This window comes from Calypte anna, chromosome Z, assembly GCF_003957555.1.
Source record: "Calypte anna isolate BGI_N300 chromosome Z, bCalAnn1_v1.p, whole genome shotgun sequence".
NCBI lineage: Eukaryota > Metazoa > Chordata > Aves > Apodiformes > Trochilidae > Calypte > Calypte anna.
Window position 1 is genome coordinate 51,221,229 of NC_044274.1, and position 19,672 is coordinate 51,240,900.

The 19,672-nt window shown below is 38.9% G+C and overlaps 2 protein-coding genes across 2 annotated transcripts in view; one reads left to right on the forward strand and one right to left on the reverse strand.

Moving 5' to 3' along the window:
* Positions 1 to 37: 37 nt before the first annotated feature.
* LOC103537245 (betaine--homocysteine S-methyltransferase 1) lies at positions 38 to 17,684 on the forward strand. The gene is made up of 8 exons (XM_030466680.1): positions 38 to 251; positions 4,329 to 4,461; positions 8,474 to 8,592; positions 10,064 to 10,255; positions 10,832 to 10,979; positions 11,875 to 12,057; positions 16,146 to 16,374; positions 16,881 to 17,684. Exons 1-8 carry the CDS (start codon positions 213 to 215, stop codon positions 17,053 to 17,055), a joined length of 1,218 nt encoding a protein of 405 aa, XP_030322540.1. The 5' UTR covers positions 38 to 212; the 3' UTR covers positions 17,056 to 17,684.
* LOC115599857 (forkhead box protein G1-like) overlaps positions 15,387 to 19,672 on the reverse strand; it is a 30,181-nt gene continuing 25,895 nt past the window's right edge. The window contains exon 3 of the mRNA XM_030466681.1: positions 15,387 to 15,486. Within this exon, the coding sequence (XP_030322541.1) occupies positions 15,422 to 15,486 (65 nt within the window). The 3' untranslated portion in view covers positions 15,387 to 15,421. The remainder of the gene's footprint in view (positions 15,487 to 19,672) is intronic.

Here is a 19,672-nt window from a genome sequence, read left to right on the forward strand (position 1 = left end):
GGGCGGGGCGGGGGTGGGAGTGCGAGGAGCAGCCCCGGACGGCCCCGAGGGGTGAGGGGCCAGGCGGCTGGGGGTCTCTCCCACAGCGCTGCCCACCACGGCCCGCCTCCTCCCTGAGGTATAAAAGCCTGGGCTCAGCGCTTGTCGGGCATTGCCCTTCGTGCCGAACCGACGGGGAGGACTCAGGCAGCCGGCGTCCCTGGGCGAGGAAGATGCTGCCGATCCAGAAGACCATGAAACAGGGCAAAAGGGTAATTCCCCCACCCCCCTCCCCAGCCCGCGGGGGCCCGGCGGTCGCTGGAAGAGGTTCCGTCGACGCCTGCTAGGGTGCGGGCGCTGCCCCGGCGGGATGGGGGCGTATGGGAGAAGCAGCCCCGCATCGCTGCTGCGGCACCAGGCGGGGCTCGACCACCTCCCCCTCCTCCTAGGGACCCTGCCCCGAGGCTCTCCTGGGGAGCTGCTGCTGGAGCCGGAGCTGGTAACCTCCCGGTAAAGTGCTCGATTTCTGCAAGAAAGGTCACATTGCAAACAGATAAAGTAAAGCCATAATAATAGCTAGACCTATTCAGTATCAAGGCACTGAAGACATTAGCCCAGAAAGCCAACCGTACCTTCGACCTGTTAGCCATGCAAAGAAGTGTGGCCAGCGGGTCGAGGGAGGAGATTCTCCTCCTCTGCTCTGGTGAGTACTGTGTCCAGTTCTGGGGCCCTCAGCATGAGTAGCAGATGGAGCTGTTGGAGCAAATCCAGAGGAGAGCCACGAAGATGATCAGAGAGACAGAGCACCTCTGCTATGAGGACAGTCTGAGACAGATGGGGTTGTTCAGGCTGTTCAGCGTGGAGAAGAGGAGGCTCCAGGAAGACCTTATAGCAGCCTTCTGGTACCTGAAGAGGGCCTGGGGGAAAGCTGGGGAGGGACATTTACAGGGGTGTGTAGTGATAAGACATGGGGTAATGGTTTTATAATGGAAGATGTTAGATTTAAGTTAGACATTAGGAGGAAATTCTTTGAGGGTTGTAAGACACTGGAAGAGATTGCCCAGGGAGACTGCAGATGCCTCATCCCTGGAAGTGTACAAGGCGTGCTGGATCTGTTCTAATGAATGGTGTCCCTGCCCATGCAGGAGGGTTGGAACTAGATGATCTCCAAAGTTCTTTCAAATTGAATCCATGTTATGATTCTATGATTTGGATACAGTTGTAGATAGATTAGATTGTTCTTAGAGCAGTAACCACTCACAGAATTCTGATTTCTCTGGAAATAAAGACTGGATCTACCAGGGTTCAAAACTATTTTGCATAGCATATTTGACATGCAAACTAAGCAATGCTTGGGACACACTAAAATTGTAAATATTTTGAGCGTAAACCATCACTGGGTGGGATTTCTGTCTCCAGTGTCCTGACAACTCTATTTAAAAGCCCTAAATTGCTCCTCTCTTGATTTATATGACTGAGAACCAACAGTATTTGTAATATGAGTGCAGTCTCTAATATATGCTGTTTTCACTCTCATTTAGCTAAAGAAATAATCCAGTATAAAAATTTATGCAAGTATCAGACATTATAGTCATAAAGGCAAACACATGAAAAATGTCTAAATCAGACTCTCTAACACACACCACTACTGCTACCCTGCACTGCTGCTTGGAAAGATCAGTGGAATCACATATTCTGTCTTCAATTCAGAAGGTTGCTATTATCACCAACAGGACACTTCTTATTCAGAACTTTACTCTGTTCTATGTGTAGCATTTTAAGTTTAGAAAAAGAAAACAGAAGGATAAGGGAAGGAATCTGTGAGCTCTAGGCCTTTCAGGAAAATCAGTTATAAAGGAAGAGGGAGGTATTTGTTGTGCTTTTCATTTCTTGACACATACTGATGCCACTTCAGACACGTAGCAGAAGGCACTTGTCCTATGTTTCCCCTACAGGCAAAGGAAGAGATAAGCGTATTTTGAGATCTCAGTAGTTGTTTTAAGATTCTTTTTTTCCCTGATGGAAAGGTAGGATGTAGGCTGACCAATCAGACTTTTCACTTACATGGTTTGGTAACATTCCTGAAGTTGGTTGAGGGAATTTCTTCATACAAATATTTGCATTCTTTCCGTGGACTATGTGGTGCAACTTAATTCATGGTTGCAATTGTAAAACAGTGAAAAGAAAGCTCAAGAAAGCCCCGGTTAGCTTTTTACAGATACCAAGTCTAGTTATTTAATACCAAATATGTGTACTACCAGACTACTTAGCAGTACAATTTTGATCCAGATTGAGCATAAGCACACAACTGTGAATCTCCAGGACAGAACAAACCAATGTTTATGCTGAACTTACGTTACCTGTATGCTGATTGAACCAATTGTATAGTGCGTAGTATAGATAAAGTAAAAATGGTGTGAAGAGATGATATCAGACCTATAATAAAGTTTGCAAATATGTATTTCCATTTAAAGCCAATCTGAACTGACAAAGTTGTATTCATCACCTTGTGTTTTATAGAACTGTCACCTTCTATTAGACACCTCAATGCTAAGTTTAATGTATCGCAATATATATATATATGATATATTAAGGTTTCATGGTCTATTTAGTCATGTTGCTTCCGTGTGCCGAAGTGAAGATTAATTTTAAATGCAGTTTAAAAACTAAAATTGTGAAAGAAAATTGTTGTTAAATCCTAGGAGTGACTTGTTAAGAGCAAAAAATCTGTTAGCTGGAGTAAATTTAAATATAATATCTATATACTATGTCAACATGTATCTATTACTTAATATTCAGTTAACAAGGGAGGCAGCCTGTATGTTAAAGATTTTGTTTTCATCTGTTCATCTACGTCTTTCATATGTTCTCTACATATTAAGCTTCTGGAAGCAGGTTCTCTCTACAAAAAATTCCTTGGCGGGCAGAGGAAGAAGTGATCCCAACTAGTGATCCCTTGGGTGCCTTCTCTGGCCCCATTTGAGTTATAGAGTTATAGCTACAAATTACTTACCTATAAACAGAAAGCCTTCTGACATTTACACTTAGAACAGATTTTCCCTAGTTGACCACAATTGCTTGCACACTTTTATTAAAGTTAATTATTATTTTATTAAAGTTACTGAGACAACACAAGTGTATGTCTTTCCTGGCTGTATGGACTGAGGTAATCAAATTAATGAAGGAGAAATTATCAAGAAAGCTAATCTACTAAAGACTGGAGGCTAATTGTAGAAAAATCCTTCCTCTCAACACAACAGCCACACTCAGCTCTGTGTCCATAAGGCCATATTTTTCCTGCCTTTCGTGCTCAGTTTTCATCTACCGAAATGCTAGTGACATAAAGGAGACTATGAAGGAAAATTTCAGTCTGTCCCTTGACTAATTATTTTCCTGTATGGACTACCTTTGTTGATGTAATGAGTCTGCATTCACCCACTTTTTAAAGTAAACACAACTATGGTTGTAATGCAGTTGCAGAAATTAGTACTCTTGAGTGTAATAGCAATGTACTTTTTGGAAAATTAGAAGAAAGCAATGAAGCAATTAATGAATTAATAAATAAATAAATAAATAGGTGCAACCAATATATATTGTTCTCATGTTGTTCAATTTAAAAAGGAAATTACTACTTTCCTTGCATTAGAATGGAGTTCAAGGGAAAAACAAGATTAATCATAGGGTGCTTGCTGTAAGGTTTGTAGTTTGACACCTTGAAACATTTCAGAGCTCTGCAAAACAAGCATTATTTTCTTTCATTTTGCAAGTCTAGGAAGCCAAATCCGGTCAGATAAAAAATCTGCCAGAAAATAAAGGCCAGCATTTTGAGATCTGTCATATTTGGTACAGGAATGTTATATGCTAATTCTTATATGATGCATGATGTGCTATTCTGGATCACAGGCTACTTGTGCTAAGGCTCTGTTGAGATGGCATTTCTAGTTAAGAGCAAATGAGTTAATCAAGAGGCCAGTTATACTAGCATTTCATTTAAAAAAATTTTCCTATATTTTACGTGAAAATTTAATACAGTGTTTTACTTTCTTAGGAATGGAATGGAATGGAACCACTGGCTTCTATTTCTGGGGACCGTGTCTCTGGAATACTGTCTAAAAGTCGTGCATATTATATATGCACATATTAAAGCCTTATGTTGCAAAACAGACCATCTACCATTCTTTAAAGAGATTTTAAAGAAGAAAATTTATTTCCATTATGGCAAAGATTGTTTCTGGCAGACCACAAATGTTTATGCCTGCTATGCAAATAGAGGAAATGGCAACAAAGCCAAAGAATGCCCACCAAAATGAAGAAATGTAATTGTTAATCTTTCCTCCTGCTTTCCTCAGGGTATTCTAGAGCGCTTAGATGCTGGAGAAATTGTGGTTGGAGATGGAGGATTTGTCTTTGCTCTCGAAAAGAGGGGATATGTAAAAGCTGGGCCTTGGACTCCTGAAGCAACAGTAGAACACCCAGAAGCAGGTCAGTTATACTGGGAACTGGTAATCCCATAGTGAATATAAACATGGTTGGATAAATAATAAATATATATAAACATGTTGTATGTTTTTAAATAGAAGTCATCCTTGACACTTATTGGCATTACACAGTTAAGTTTAGTCTGTAGAATCTGTAGACTAAATGTTCACCCTATACCTTTTTCTTGCTCTTAATACTGGCCAAAACCAGTTTTCTGAGACAGAACATGAGTAGTGGAAACATATAGTGGCACCTCTCCAGGACACTATCCCAGTGTACAGGAATTTGCAGGCCAGGACGTTTTAGAGCCACGTATGGTATCTTTGTATTTAACAGCAGTAATTCCACTCTCGTGGATTTGGCCAGTCTCTCCATGGGCGGATACAGAGTTTATAATTTCAAACGTCTTGTAAAAAAGGAATTCTGCATCAAGCTATCTGTTTTCTCATGTCCTAGACATTCTAGAACTTTCAGATTGTTATAAATGAATATAGTTTGTTAATTATTTCTTTCAGAAAAATAGCAGCTTTTAATAAACAATGGAATGGAAGAGGAGGATTTAAAGTATCCACTGTGAAATGGGGAATGATAAACCTTAAAAGAACCTAAGAGTTGCAATAAACACTTAATGGTGTAACACACTTAAAGCACTTGTTAAAAAACAAGGAATCATTCTGTCTTCCAGCATAAAGATTCTAGTGATTAGCATAAACAGCGCAAAAGAAGATGCTGTTGTCTCTCTATGCACGCTTACATAATTGCAGATATTACAAGAAAGCATTTGCCCTAGTAATATGGTGTACCACAGCCAATTCCTAATATCCTGGGGGATGTCTGCTTTAAGTGTCTGTCATTCTTAGTCTTTTTACACAATGGGGAAAAGGAAGAGGAGGAGTAGAAGGAGAGAGATCTTACCTCTCCCCATTACATTACTTTGTACACCTTACCTATTTATTCACTCTTATCTTTTTAGCCTTCAATTTTCACTTAATGTGTAGCATTTCTAATTTAGAGTCACAGAAATGTTTAAATAATGCCAAGCTCTAGCAAAGATTTAAAGGGTAATGACCTAATTTGCTGATTCTCATCTCCACAAAAAACATCCCGTCACCTCTATTTCTGTTTCCACCTCTACCTCCATCTGCCCCCACACATTCCATCTTAAAATCACAGCTCTTATCTCATACTCTTTATTTTGCCTCTGATTTCTTATTTGGCACCTCAGAAGCCAATGGCGCTCCCTTTATGTCATTTTGGGAATGAAATGTCTCAATCCATGGGGAATGCAAAATATTTAAAGGCAGCTGTAGATGGCTTAAATTGGCTAAAATGGCACATAGTTTGCTTTAAATAAGTCATCAGTAGATATGAGTTGAAATCCAGACTTCTAAGAATTGCTGCTAAGTTGCTGGAACCTACTGCTCATAGTTGTAACACAGTTATAAAATTCTTATAAGCCCGTTATAGACTACTTATAAACACACCCTTCTCTGGAAATATGTTGATTTGTTTTAATGCTGTTTGCTTCCTTCACTCCATTACTGGTTTTTCCTCTTTCATGCTTAAGGGTCATGTTACTTTGCAGGCAGGTGTACAGAATAGAAGGAGCAACTGGCTGAGCCAGCTGGTGTAAAATCCTACGACTGCCAGACCTTTTTGTCCTTGGAAGGAAGGACAAAAAAAGGAGAATCCAACAAGAAATTTAAAATAAATAAATAAAAGTGAGTTCAAGGCCACTATCTGCATTACAAAAGAAGAGAAGTCTTGCCAGGCTGACAAGTTTAGAAATGGGATCTAAGTGTTTCTTCTGAGAAAGGAAAGGTTTTGCTCTGCAGTGAGCAAGATGCGTAGGCACTTCTTCCCCCCCTGTCCTGTTAGCTTAAGTCTGTGTCTTCTGTGAAATGGCCAGTTTATGGTAGAATGAAATGAAAATACAGTGTTATAGGTATGACTGATAAAATGTACCATATTAGTAATTTTTTTACTTTATTTGTGGCCAATACCCATATTTCTCAAATAGTGGAAGAAAACAGCTTCAATAGTGTTCTGAAAGTCTCACAAGAAGTAAATTACAGGGTGGTTTGGGATTTTGATAATGCAGACTGCTGTGGACTTGATAGTAGTAGCAGTATGTTCTACTGGCAAAAATTAATTGCCTGGGATTGAATGAGGTTTAGGTTGATGCTTGTAACCTCTAAAGGTAGACCCATTCAGAGTCTCCTGTTCACATACCTGATGGTTTGGCATTAAGCATTCTTCTAACAATGAAAGAGTCATATTTAAAGATCATTAGCCACAAGGATAAAGAAATCTGGTTTATTGTAGATTCTTCTTTTTTTTTTCTTTTTTAATTTCCTGACAAGTTTCAATCAATGATTTCTCATGGGAGAGAATAGAAAAACTACAGAACACAAAGACAGCCCTTTGAGTTGGGATCAGTAGACTATTCTAGCACTTTGGCAAGAAGAATTCTTCCTGCATTAGGAATGGTTTGACTCTGTGTAGAGTTTGTAAAACTTAACTTTGCTCCTGGTGGTTCAGGCAGATCCCAGAGATATTCTGAATTGTAGCTCTGCTACGATCTGTATGCCTGGACAGGTCTCTGTGATTACTGGGGGCTGAAGCATTGGGTTAAGCCACACTGTGCTACCCAAGGCTGCAAATGCAAATGAAAGATGTACTAGTAGAGAAAAGAAAGGGACACTATGCTCTTCACAGCAAGCTTGTGTGCACACAGATTTATGCTAGCAACTCAAACTGCTGTTGAGCTTCTCTGGCATAACAGGCTGTCTTTTTTGCAGCTGAAGGGAGTAATTTTAGTCTTGTAACACATTCACATATTTCCCCAACAACACAGGATGTCTGTAGACGATAAGGTATGATAAACTAGGACTTCAGGAAAACAACTTGAAGCATCTGCCACAGAACCATAGAATCACTGAATGTCAGGTTGGAAGGGATCTCAAGGGTTTCTCTTGTCAGACCCTTCCAGGGAATACTACAAAACTGCAGTGTTTTTATGTCTTTACATATCTAGGGAATAGGTTATTCCTGAATTTGCATTTTAAGTCTGTTGGACATGATTAGTAGCATTCTAGAAGTTATAGTCATTGTTCCATGGGTTTGCTTATAAAATCCATTGACATCTCCTGTTTTGTTCCGACTGTGACAATTGCAGGGTACTGCTTACAGCTAAGAAAGCAGAACTACCATTACAGAACCCTCTTTCAAAGTCCTAATGTAGGAAATTTGTCCCTTAAAAGTAATACCAACCTTTGCTTCAAAAGAAGTGTTGTCTCAATAGCAAAATCATCCCTTGCTGACATATGAGAAGAATTAAGTCTGTGTTGTTTCTTTTCATCAACAAATAATCTTTCAATTAAGGGTGTATTTAGCAAACCAGAGCTTTGGTTTGGGCTGCTTAGACTCATCTAGAGTTTTGTAGCGGGAGAAAACTAGAAAATACAAAATAGAAGAAATAATGAAACACTATTCTTGTATATAAATACAATCTTGTCATTAAAGTTATCGCCCCAGTACTTGTGTTTTCTTTGTCATAGTCTAGAAGCTAAGAAAATATGGCTATTTAATCTGATGATTTTTTGTCTGTAATTCCTTGTTATGTTTTCATGATCTTTTGTCAGATGTCTGCTTTCCCTTCCTAAACCACAGCACAATTCTCTACAGTGAAATTTCAGCGGTCCAAAGGACCACTGAAAGTAGAAAATAAGCCAGGTGGCATATAAAATTGAATCTACAGATAAACTAAATAGAAATATTCAGTCATTCTCAGCAGAGAATAACTAAGGAGCAAGCTTTCTGCCTATTGTTCTGAGAGTGAGAAGAAAGGAGTTCTACAGACTGGAGTAGAGCTTCTGCTCTGTCATAAGGTCTCTTCTGGGAAACACATTATCACGTATTTTATAGTAACATTACTTCAATAAACATTTAATTTTGGGATAACAAGAGTAAGTATATGAAATATCTCTTCTTTGTCTCTTTTAATTCTTCTCAGTCCGCCAGCTTCATCGGGAATTCCTCAGAGCTGGATCTAATGTTCTGCAAACATTCACCTTTTATGCCAGTGAGGACAAACTGGAGAACAGAGGCAATTATGTGGCTGAGAAAATAACTGTGAGTGAAACACTGTATTGATGGAGATATGAAAAAAAAAGGATTAATTTAATAGGATTTAGTAGAGAGATTATCGTGTACTTTCATGTATTGTTATTACACATTTTGTCTGTATTTGAGGACCAAGGAGTGAGATGATGAATTTAAGAGTTTGGAATAGCAAGGAAGACAAGGTTAAAGAACGAAAAACCAACAACACAAGCAAACATACAAAAAAACTAAAATAGGGCCAGGATGAAGAGAGGAAAGAGAATGCTCAAATAGTATTTTTTACTTCTAACATTATTTTACTGGAATTTTGGCACAAAGTGCACTAAATGCACAGAGAGCAAAATCCAGGGGGGCAGGGAGGAAACAGTATCTTTGTGGTGATAACCCAAGTCAGAAATTAGAACAATCTGGGCAGTAGGGAAATGCTTGAGGACTAATTAAGATGCCCTACCAAAACGTCATGATCAAATTTATCTGATGTGGTGCACCTTTACATTCAATAGAGGTAACATTGAAATGTCTGAAGTAGTAGCCCCAGAAACACAGTGCCTCTGAAACAAGCATTGTAGCAACTCTTGCTGCCACACGAAATCCAGAGGGCTGGGAGAGCATCTGGTATTGGGAATGCATTCCAGCATTCCAAGATTGTTTTGCTTCCTGTTCTAGGAGCAGATTCCTCCAGGCTAAAGCCTGGTTTATGGCTCCATCTCTCGGAGATCCCAAACCTGCGCCTGAGCACAAGCGCAAACAGAAGACAATCAGTGCCTCAAAAAATCGGCTGCATCTTTTTGAGACAGTTGTGGAAAATTTCAGCAGAGAGAAGTCTATATGGGTTCTTAGCAATTCATGGGATGCAGAGAAACTTGCTCTTGTCAGTACCTGTTATCTATCCCAAATAATATTTCTTTTCCCAAATTTTTTTTTCCCTAGCTTAATTTTTTCCCTAATTATTCATTATTTGGCAATTTTAACATCATTGACCTATTACTTTTTAAAAAAGTCTTAAATAAGTCTATATTAATGCTATTAATACTTAAATTTTTAAAATTATCAAAATATTAAAATAAATTTTTTAAATAATAGAAAAAATAAGTTGAAATTGCTGCATACCTTTTTTTTCCACCCACAAACTATCAGAATAAAATGATACACTTAAATATCTAACTTATTTTTTAAGAGGCAAAGAAAATTCCACTTCACACCAAATAATTGCTTTTACAGACTATTTGTGTAAGATGTATTAAGGGTAGTATGTTCTTGTAATACCAGGTAATATGATAACTTAGAGGCAGCAAGAAAATTGTTTCCTGATGTTTGGGGGGTTTTTAAAAGATGATGATCTTTGTAATTAATATTATTTAAAAATTAATTTAAATTATAAAAGAACGTGAAATAGCCATTATGTATTTTGATGCTGTGCTCTGAAATTATGTGCACATCTCTCATTAGGTAAAACTGACATAATCTATTTTTCATACAGTGCCAGAAAGTGAATGAAGCTGCTTGTGACATTGCAAGAGAAGTGGCTAATGAAGGTGATGCTTTAGTGGCTGGAGGAGTCAGTCAAACACCTTCATACTTAAGCTGCAAGGATAAAGCAGAGGTGAAAGCAGTTTTCCAAAAGCAGCTGGATGTCTTTATGAAGAAGAACGTGGACTTCCTTATTGCAGAGGTAAATCTGCAAAAGAATCTCATGGCTTTGACCAGCACAGTGTTAGCCTTAAGATACCTTGTCTATTTTCAGGGAGTAGAGAAGTTTTCTGTTATGCTGTTATTCCAGTAGTAGTAGTAGGTATTTTTCTAAATGCATAGCAGTATCTGCAAGCATCCTCAGATAAGACTTTGGAACCTGAATTTGTACCTCTGTCAAGTCAAATTCTGTACTGGTACAAAGAAGATAGTTTAATGTGATCTTAACTAGCTCCTGTTTCCCCCTATATACTGTAAGCAGTCACCCTAAGGTGACTTTTCTAGATAAAAACAGTTCGTCGTGGATGAATCCCTGATTAACCTCCAGTAAGGGCATCCTTATTCTGATAAACAAGTATCATTATTTTTTATATAGTTTTAGTTACTGATTTTTTAAAACTCTTTTAAACTGTGTAGTCAGTGAACTCAGTTGAATTCCTTTAGTGTAAACCATAAAAGAACCAAGTCACTGTATTGCTCATGAATTTAGGTTTTGGATTAAGGAGTCTATGCTTCATCTCCAAGCAAAAGTAAGTAATTCAGTTTTAATTTTTTTTAGTATTTTGAACATGTTGAAGAGGCTGTCTGGGCAGTTGAAGTTCTAAAAGAATCTGGAAAGCCAGTCGCAGCTACAATGTGCATTGGTCCAGAAGGAGACATGCATGGTGTGTCCCCTGGACAATGTGCTGTCCAACTGGTAAAGGCTGGTAAGATTCTATTTTAATATGCCCTTTGAAAATAAGGAACAAGAAAAGATCTTAAGTATTGAGCTAAATAGATGTGTATCTCAAGTAGGTACCTTCCCAATTATATCTGACAAAACTTTTGACCCTGGAGAAAAGTTTTAATGTGTACTTAATTAGAGTAGTTGTGGAAAAAATAAAACCATGAAAACACAGATGTGGAATCCTCATTAACCAGCTTGGTGTTGAGTAATAACCACAGGCAGCTGATACTCAATAGAGAAAAATCCTAAACCTACTTAAATTTACTTAGAGAGCCAACCCCAGATACTGGGGTCACAAGTATAAAATATAAGCAGAGTCCAAAGCCACCTTTCGTTCTCTGCTCATGATATTGGAAACTTTGAGATCACAGTTCAAAATCCAGGATGAAAGAATAAGAGGATGAAAAAAATTAAACTTTTTCCCCATCAAAGGTTGAGTTTTCTGCAGTAGAAGGGCAAGAAGAAATTAGTCAGGGACATCTAATGATGGTATAGGTGTTCAGTTGTATATACTCTGAACCACTCTTGTCCTCTGGAGTTCCAGTTGAAACCCAAAGGTAGATACTATCTTAGGAGCCTGCTCTTTGCTTAAGTGTCTGTACGTAGCACTCTACATGGAGTAAACACTTGTAAGAAAAGCAGCCGTATGAGGGTGGGAGATGTGATTCATCATGAGGAAGGGGAAGGAGTGCAATTGAAGTGTAAATGGAATGATCAACCTCAGGATAGTTGAGGCTGGCTCTAACACAACTGCCTTGTTTTTGTAATGCTGGTGTAAAGATGGCCTGGTCTGCTTCTGCACTAGTGTGGCTAAGAACGTTTTTGCCTCCCATTTCCTACGGAGATGTGACTTTAAGTTATTTTCCTCCTCCTAGGTGCCTCTATTGTTGGAGTCAACTGCCATTTTGATCCAGATACTTCCCTGGAAACTGTGAGATTGATGAAGGAAGGCTTGCAGGCTGCTAAACTGAAAGCTCACCTGATGTCCCAACCACTCGCTTTCCATACACCTGATTGTGGAAAGCAGGGTTTTATTGATCTCCCAGAATTTCCCTTTGGTAAGGCAAGGCTTTTAATTTTTTTTTCATTGTTCCTTTCTTACCTCCCCACTTCAGTAAATCTAAAGTTGCAAGGTGTTCTTCTATAATCCCAGTTGCAGTGGTTTAATGGAATTAAAAGGAATTTCAGTGGTTTAACGATCGCATACATAGTGCGAGTATTTCAGTAGTATTAAAGCATGTGGCTGAAATGATGATGAAAATATTTAAAGTGCCATAATCTGAATTCAGATTAAAAAAATGTAGTTGTGCCTTGTGCTACAAAAAAATTTTCAGAACAGCTATAAACAGTTCCAATGAGCAAGAGTAAATACACTTTAAAAAGCCCAAACTTAAGTGCTTTTTGCATAGGACCTCCTCAGTGTTTTGGGTTCTGACATCTACCCCAGAAGCTGTATCATGTTTACCAGCATGGGGATTTAACATAAAATGCATAGACGTAACTGGATACAAGTGCATGATTATTGAATTCATAATGGTTCAGTCTAATAGAAGTGAGATTAGAGAGAAACCAGAAGAGGTAATATGCTCTTTGATGTTGCTAACAAATGGATTAGCAGTTTGGAAATGGATTCACCACATATAGGCTCAGAAGAAATTCTACAAAGACTGAAAGAGTCAGCTCCTTCCTGTGTATTAAGGTTTGTGTATTTAGGACCTATTTCCACCTGGGATGTAGAAAATCCCATCGTTTTAAAATAAAAAGACAAGCTAATACTTTTTAAATTTATTAGAAAAATTGCTTTAATTTTCAGGTATCATACACTGTTTTTTCAAGGTCAGACTATAAAATATGGTATTAAAACATTTGAAACTCGAATTTGTAGCAAGGAATTTAAGAGGTATATGTGATTTGGGGGAATTTTTTCATTTGTTTTAAATTCCTCTCTTCATATAAATGAAGGGAAGAGAATAAAGCATGAGCCTGAGGAATTCATTAAATTATAACAATGTGTTTGAGTTCTGAAAATACTCAGGGATGCTTACAAAGGAACTCATTTATCCTATTTATTCTTTCATATAACTGCTCTGATTACAGGCTAAAAAAGATTGAACAGATGAAATAAGCAATCAAGTGAATTGAAGGATTCACTTTTTGTTACTGTTTTTTTTACTGTTCTTGGCTTGTATGTTAAGGGAATCTGTACGTTATAAGCAATCTGTATGAGGTGTCAGCTTTCAGAAATTTCACAAGTCAATTGGAGAAGGCTATTTCTGTGAACATTTTCAATATACAGAAGAAGCGACTGATCTGTGTACAGCAGAGAAGTAGTTTGGTAAATCCTTGCTAAGCTGACCCAGTTAACAAAAGGCACAAAGAGAGGTATTTATATATTGGAAGAGTACATAACCTCTGTACAGGCCAACAAGATCAGTTTCTAGAAGAGTGTTGCCTATGTTGTACTGGCAAATTCCAACAGCAAGATGCTCGGAGTATGTATTTATCTGTAGAACTTTTTTCAGTTTACTGTGTTTTCCCTTCTCCAGTTGCTCTGAAATGTCACAAGTTAGGCAAGTACAACATTTTATAAAGAAATGTCCTAGTCAGTCAAAGCATACCAAATAATCCCAAGAGCAGAAATACAGAGGAGCTAAATTAAGGAGAAGGTGACAATCTTCTCATCCAAAACTGATGAAAATTTCTTTCTCTTTTTACTATAAATGTTAAAGTTAACTGTTATGCTATAGATAATTAATTCTGAATAAAGCCAAGAAAAAAAAATGCATTGACAGGCATGGAAAATGTAGTGTTAGTCAATTTTGGGAAGGGGAAAATCCCACCAAATATGATGGGTAATCCATTTCATAGAATAATGCCTCTTTTCAATCACCATGTTTCACCACTGACTGCTAAGGTGATGTTTTCCCCTGTTTCCTCAGAGTTTAGGTTGTTGGTGTCCTTACATTACTGAAGCACAAGGACTGATTTTTAGAAACAGAATGGCTCAGGTTGGAAGGGACCTCACAGATCATCTGGTTCCAACCCCCCTGTCATGGGCAGGGGCACCTCCCACTAGACCAGGTTTCTCAGAGCCCTGTCCAGCCTGGCCTTGAACACTATGAGAGAAGGAGCATCAACAATTTCCCTGGGCATCCTGTTCCAGTGCCTTACCATTCTCACAGTGAAGAATTTCTTCCTTATTTCTAATCTAAATCTTCTCTCTTTGTTTGAAACCATGACTGCCCCATTCTATCATTACAGTCCTTGATGAAAAGTCCCTCCCTATCTTTCTTACAGTCCTCCTTCAGGACCTAAAAAGTTTCTATAAAAACTCCTTGGAATTTTCTTTTCTCTAAGCCAAACAGCCTCAACTCTCTCTGCCGTTCCTCATAGGGGAGGTGCTCTAGCCCCCTGATCATCTTGGACCCTCATCTGGACCCATATAGTTAGGTTCATGTTTTCCAAGATGCTGGGTTGCATCAACAAGGGCATCACCAGCAGAGACAAAGAATTCATCATCCTGCTGTACTCAGCACTTGTCAGACCACACCTGGAGTACTGCCCCTTTTCCAGTCAGTGGGAACTTCACTCATCTGCTGTAACTTTTCAAATACGGTGCATGGTATCTTTGCTTCTTCATCTGCCAGTTCCCTTGGGACCCTCAGATTCATCTCATCAGGTGCTATGAACTGTGACAAGTTGGGTTATGGAGAGGACAGGAAAACATTATACAGTTCCCTCAGAGTTTAATTGCTTATACAGCTATAAATTGAGTGCAAGATGTTGCATTCTTATTGTTGATTATTCTGTAACTATTGAACACTGGCTCTTTAATGACCTTGCACCTATGAAGCTTTCTCTGACATTTGCAGAACTGTAAGCAAGCTTACTTTTATTTAAACAGCTTTCTAAAATAGGTTCATCTGGTTTTGCTTCTGGTATCAGATGATCTACTTTTCCTTTTTTCCAAACTTTTCCTTGGATACAAATAATTTTATGTTTAAAAACATTTAATTTTCTTCCTTCAGCTTTTTATTTTCTGAACCTGTCTCTTGACTACACATTGGACTTGGAGTAAATGTGCTTTCAGTTCTTGCATGTTATGCATTTTGGGGAAGGGACATAGGGAGAAGAATCCTACTGCTTTGGTGTGCTGATGGAGTGTTACTACCTCACCATGACTTCTTTGCCCATCAGTTTTCCATGGACAGACTTAATACTGCACTTGTGTGATAACCATGCTAATTCTCCTGCAAATGTGCATAAAGAAATGGGAGAATTGTTATTCCTTTATGCCTGTATTTTTATTCCATTGTTTTTGTATTTTTATTTCTTGAGGTTTCTTCAGTTTCTGGTCTTTTCTTTCTAGTTCTGCCTCTCTTGTTCCTTTTTCCCTTTAAGGTGTGCTTTTCTTTTCACTTGTTATTTCTTCCTTTTCACAAGTAATCTTCTCAGCTCTGTTAACCCTTCACTCAGCTCACCACAGCCTGCAACAGAGAGAAGGGTTCAAAATAAAGATTGTGTCCTTACTCAGGACTTCACACAAGGAATAATGTGGTTTGAGGCATCAAGCTTCTTATGGCTGGGATTATAACTAAGTAAGGTCAGCTGAGAAATAGCTACAGATCACAGCCACCAGTGAAACAACTGGTTTCTACTACCTGATGATGGAAAAAAGCAGAGTAAGCATTCCTGAGGAATAATGAACATACTTATTCCTTTTGATAGTAGGTTGGTACCTTATCCTTTCACAGACTAGAGTATTGTATCAGATTTCCCAGATATCGATTGCTTACGAGGAGCTCTTTGGAAATGTGGGTGTACCACTGAAAGTAGTCCAATACTTCACTTAAGAATTCTGGTAGAATGGCACACGTGTGACCTAAAGTTGCAGAAGATACTAGGTGCTGTTTTGCAAGTCAAAAAAAGCTTGCAACAAGCATAGCTCAGCGGAGCATAGCAAAATCTAAAAGCTAGACTTCTGAGAGTTTACATCATTCGTTCCAGATCAGGTAGTTTAAAGATGCACATTACTTCAGCAATCAGTTTTGCAATCAGCGTGCAAGTATCTCAGCAAAACGGTTTCTTACTCAAAATGTTTTGAAATGGAACATGGTGGAAACTTAAGATATCGATGTCTTTGCAGGTCTGGAGCCAAGAATTGTAACCAGATGGGATATTCAAAGATATGCAAGAAAGGCCTATGAGTTAGGAATTCGTTACATTGGAGGTTGCTGTGGATTTGAGCCGTATCATGTCCGAGCAATCGCTGAGGAACTGGCTCCTGAAAGAGGATTTTTGCCAGAAGCTTCTGAGAAACATGGTAGCTGGGGCAATAACCTGAGCATGCATACCAAACCCTGGGTCAGAGCAAGGTATGTTTATCTGAACTGGAAAGTACACCAGTCTATTATTTGCAAATGCTTATCAGTTAAGCCCATCTGCTGTATGGACCAATGTAAGTGATATGGAGGTCCAGATATCATTGTAAACATTCTATGTGTTAATAATTTTGAATAATTAAATCTGATCTGGGGACAGGGAAAGGGGTGAAGGGGCAGTAGAAGAGCTCAAGAAATTCTCATCCCTAAAGATTTAGTCTCAACTACTGTTAGAGTAATTAAAGATAAGATCAAAAACTAACAGGCTGATGTAAAACAGTTCCTAATGATGAGTAGAATGTTCCTTAGAATGTTCCTTTCAAGAATGAAAATAGACTTCTTAAGCATGGAGAATTGCATTGCATGATTTCATTCATACCTCTGTACCTAAATATAAAGTCAGTCTTGTGCAAGTCACATGACCCTTTGCAGTGGTGATTTGCACATTTCCTTTAGTATTGTGAGCTGCTGGAAGAACACTTACATTTCCTTTTCTTTAGGGCAAGAAGAGAATACTGGGAGAATCTGAAGCCTGCTTCAGGCAGGCCCTATTGTCCTTCGATGTCAAAGCCAGATGGGTGGGGAGTAACCAAAGGAGCTAAGGAACTGATGCAACAGAAGGAAGCAACAAGTGAACAACAACTGAAGGAGCTCTTCCAGAAACAGAAGTTCTAATCCACTGCAGCTGTGTAAATGCTGAGTGATTTACCTACAGATCATCTTCATCTCATGTTTCACAAGAAAATCTGTGAAGATGAGTACCCTGTTGATTTATCAATTAACATGTAATGGAAGAGAAAAAAATGCAGAAAGAATGCGATTAGAGATTAAGTATGTCAAACTTTGATAGTATCTTTCTCTGGACAAACAGTTTAAACAATACAGTCAGGAGGAGGTTTGGATTCTCATGATTAATTGAGTTCCTGTTAGCTAGGTGCTATTAATTGGGCAGACACAAAAATGCATATAAGTAATAATTGGTTCAACTCACCAGTAAAAAAGAAGAAAACCTCTATGAATACTGTATCAATGGACTTCCACTCCTGTGTCTGTTTTCAGTTTGGGGATATAAAGGCTCTTCCTCAGACCTCAAGGTTTGTTGAAGGCTACTTCAGAGATAAAAAAGCTGCCAATACTTGAGACACATAGTTATCTATAGCCACTTTCTTGACTCCAAGAGAATAAAAGTAAACTGGAAAATAATTGTATAATTTGAATAAAAATATAAGGAGAATAATATCATGTGGTAAATTCTTATTTGGAGTAGAAAGGTTCATAGAACTTTTAGGGAAGAAAAATGACAGCTAAATAACACTATTTTTTGTCTCAAGGTACCATGTACTCAAGTTTTACTCCTCTAGAGACTGAAATGTTGAAGAGATTCTGAAATTATAAAAAATAAATTAAAAGCAATATTGATGATGATGCAAGATATTGCATTATTTTGACACCTTAAATCATAAGACCCAAACAGAATCACATACAGAATCACAGAATGACAGAATCATCCAGGTTGGAAAGGACCTCTGAGATCATGAAGTACAACCCTTGATCCACGACCACTGTGGTTCCCAGACCATGGCACTAAGTGCCACATTCAGTCTCTTCTTAAAAACCTCCAGGGATGGAGAATCCACCACCTCCCTGGGCAGCCCATTCCAATGCCTGATCACCCTCTCCGTAAAGAATTTTTTCCTAACATCTAACCTAAACCTCCCTGGCAGAGCTTAAGTCCATGCCCTCTTGTCTTACTGGGAGCTACCTGGGAGAAGAGCCTGACCCCCCCCCCTGGCTGGGTCCTTTCAGGGACCTGTAGAGAGTGATGAGGTCTCCCCTGAGCCTCCTCTTCTCCAGACTGAACACCCCCAGCTCCCTCAGCCCTTCCTCACAGGACTTGTGCTGGATCCCTTCTCAGTCTCCTTGCTCTTCTCTGGACCTGCTCCAGCACCTCACATCTGCTCCATAGCCCTGCCAGGGACTGAGGTCAGGCTGACAGGCCAGAAGTTTCCTGAGTCCTCCTTTCATCCCTTTTTGTGGATTGCTGTGACATTCGCCAACTTTCAGTCATCTGGGACCTCCCCAGTGAGCCAGAACTGTTGGTAAATGACGGGGAGCAGCTTGGAGAGCTCTTCCCCAGCTCCCTCATCACCCTGGGGTGGGTTCCCTCTGTTCCCATAGACTTGTGAGGATCCAAGTGGCACAGCAGATCACAAAATGTTCCCTCCAGGATTACAGGGGAGCTACTCAGCTTCCAATTTCTCTCTACAAGCCCCAATAGCAGCTGTCCTCAGCTGTGTCACTGTTGAAAACTGAGGTAAAGAAAGTGTTAAATACCTCAGCCTTTCCCTCTTTAGCAGCTATGTTTCCCCCCATGTCTAACAAAGAATGAAGATTTTCCTTACCCCTCCTTTTGCTATTGATGTATCTGTAGAAGAAGTGGAAAGATTAAGTGTAGTTCACAGCAGACATCCAGCAGGTTAAAGTCACGCACGAGAACAAGGGCTGGTGATTTTGAGACACCTGCCAGCTGCTTGTGGAATAGTTCATCACTCTCATCATCCTGGTTGGGCGATCTGTAACAGAGTCCCACCAGGATATCAGCCTTGTTGGCCTTCCCCTTAATTTGATCCACAGGCACTCAACCTTATTGTTACTGAATACCTCCACTAAACAACTGATTTTCAAATAATCTACCTGGTTTCTGGCTATCTCGTTGGAAATATTTGGTTATCTCAAAATACCACTTAAAAACTGAAGCTTCCTAAAACATAACTCCTGTTTATAAGAGCAGTAGAACATTACATGATTTTTTTTTAAGCTTACTTCATCACTGTAGAATTGTTGCTATAAGAATACATGAAAAACCCTGTTAGGAAATTAAAAAATCCTGTTAAGAAAACTCACTTAAGAAAGCCCATGGACATTTTTATCTTGAATTTGTTGAGAAGGGTTTTCTTGGGAAGGGTATCACCCATAAAGGACACATTTCCATAGTTTACTTTTGTGAAATACAACACAACTTATATTTCTTTCAAGAATCTTACTCCCTCCCATTCTACATTAAAGTCACTATCTTTATGAGAAAACCAATCTCAAAAATAGTGTTGAAAGCTTTTGTTGGATTACTTTTTATACAAAAAACGTATTTCTATCTGTGCCGATATCCTGCAGTTCAGGAAACATTTGAAGATGCAACACTTTAATGGGAAGTTTCATTAATCCTTTCCAAATAGTTACTGGCAGAGAGATTTTAGAAAACGTTATCTGCCTTCACCAAGGTTATAACAGACTG

Bases quoted from the DNA above. Each gene is read 5' to 3' on its own strand.
- LOC103537245 (XM_030466680.1), top strand. From the start codon at position 213: ATGCTGCCGATCCAGAAGACCATGAAACAGGGCAAAAGG. The intron at 12,058-16,145 runs GTAAGGCAAGGC...ATGTCTTTGCAG, and splicing joins TCTCCCAGAATTTCCCTTTG to GTCTGGAGCCAAGAATTGTA. The intron at 16,375-16,880 runs GTATGTTTATCT...CCTTTTCTTTAG, and splicing joins AAACCCTGGGTCAGAGCAAG to GGCAAGAAGAGAATACTGGG.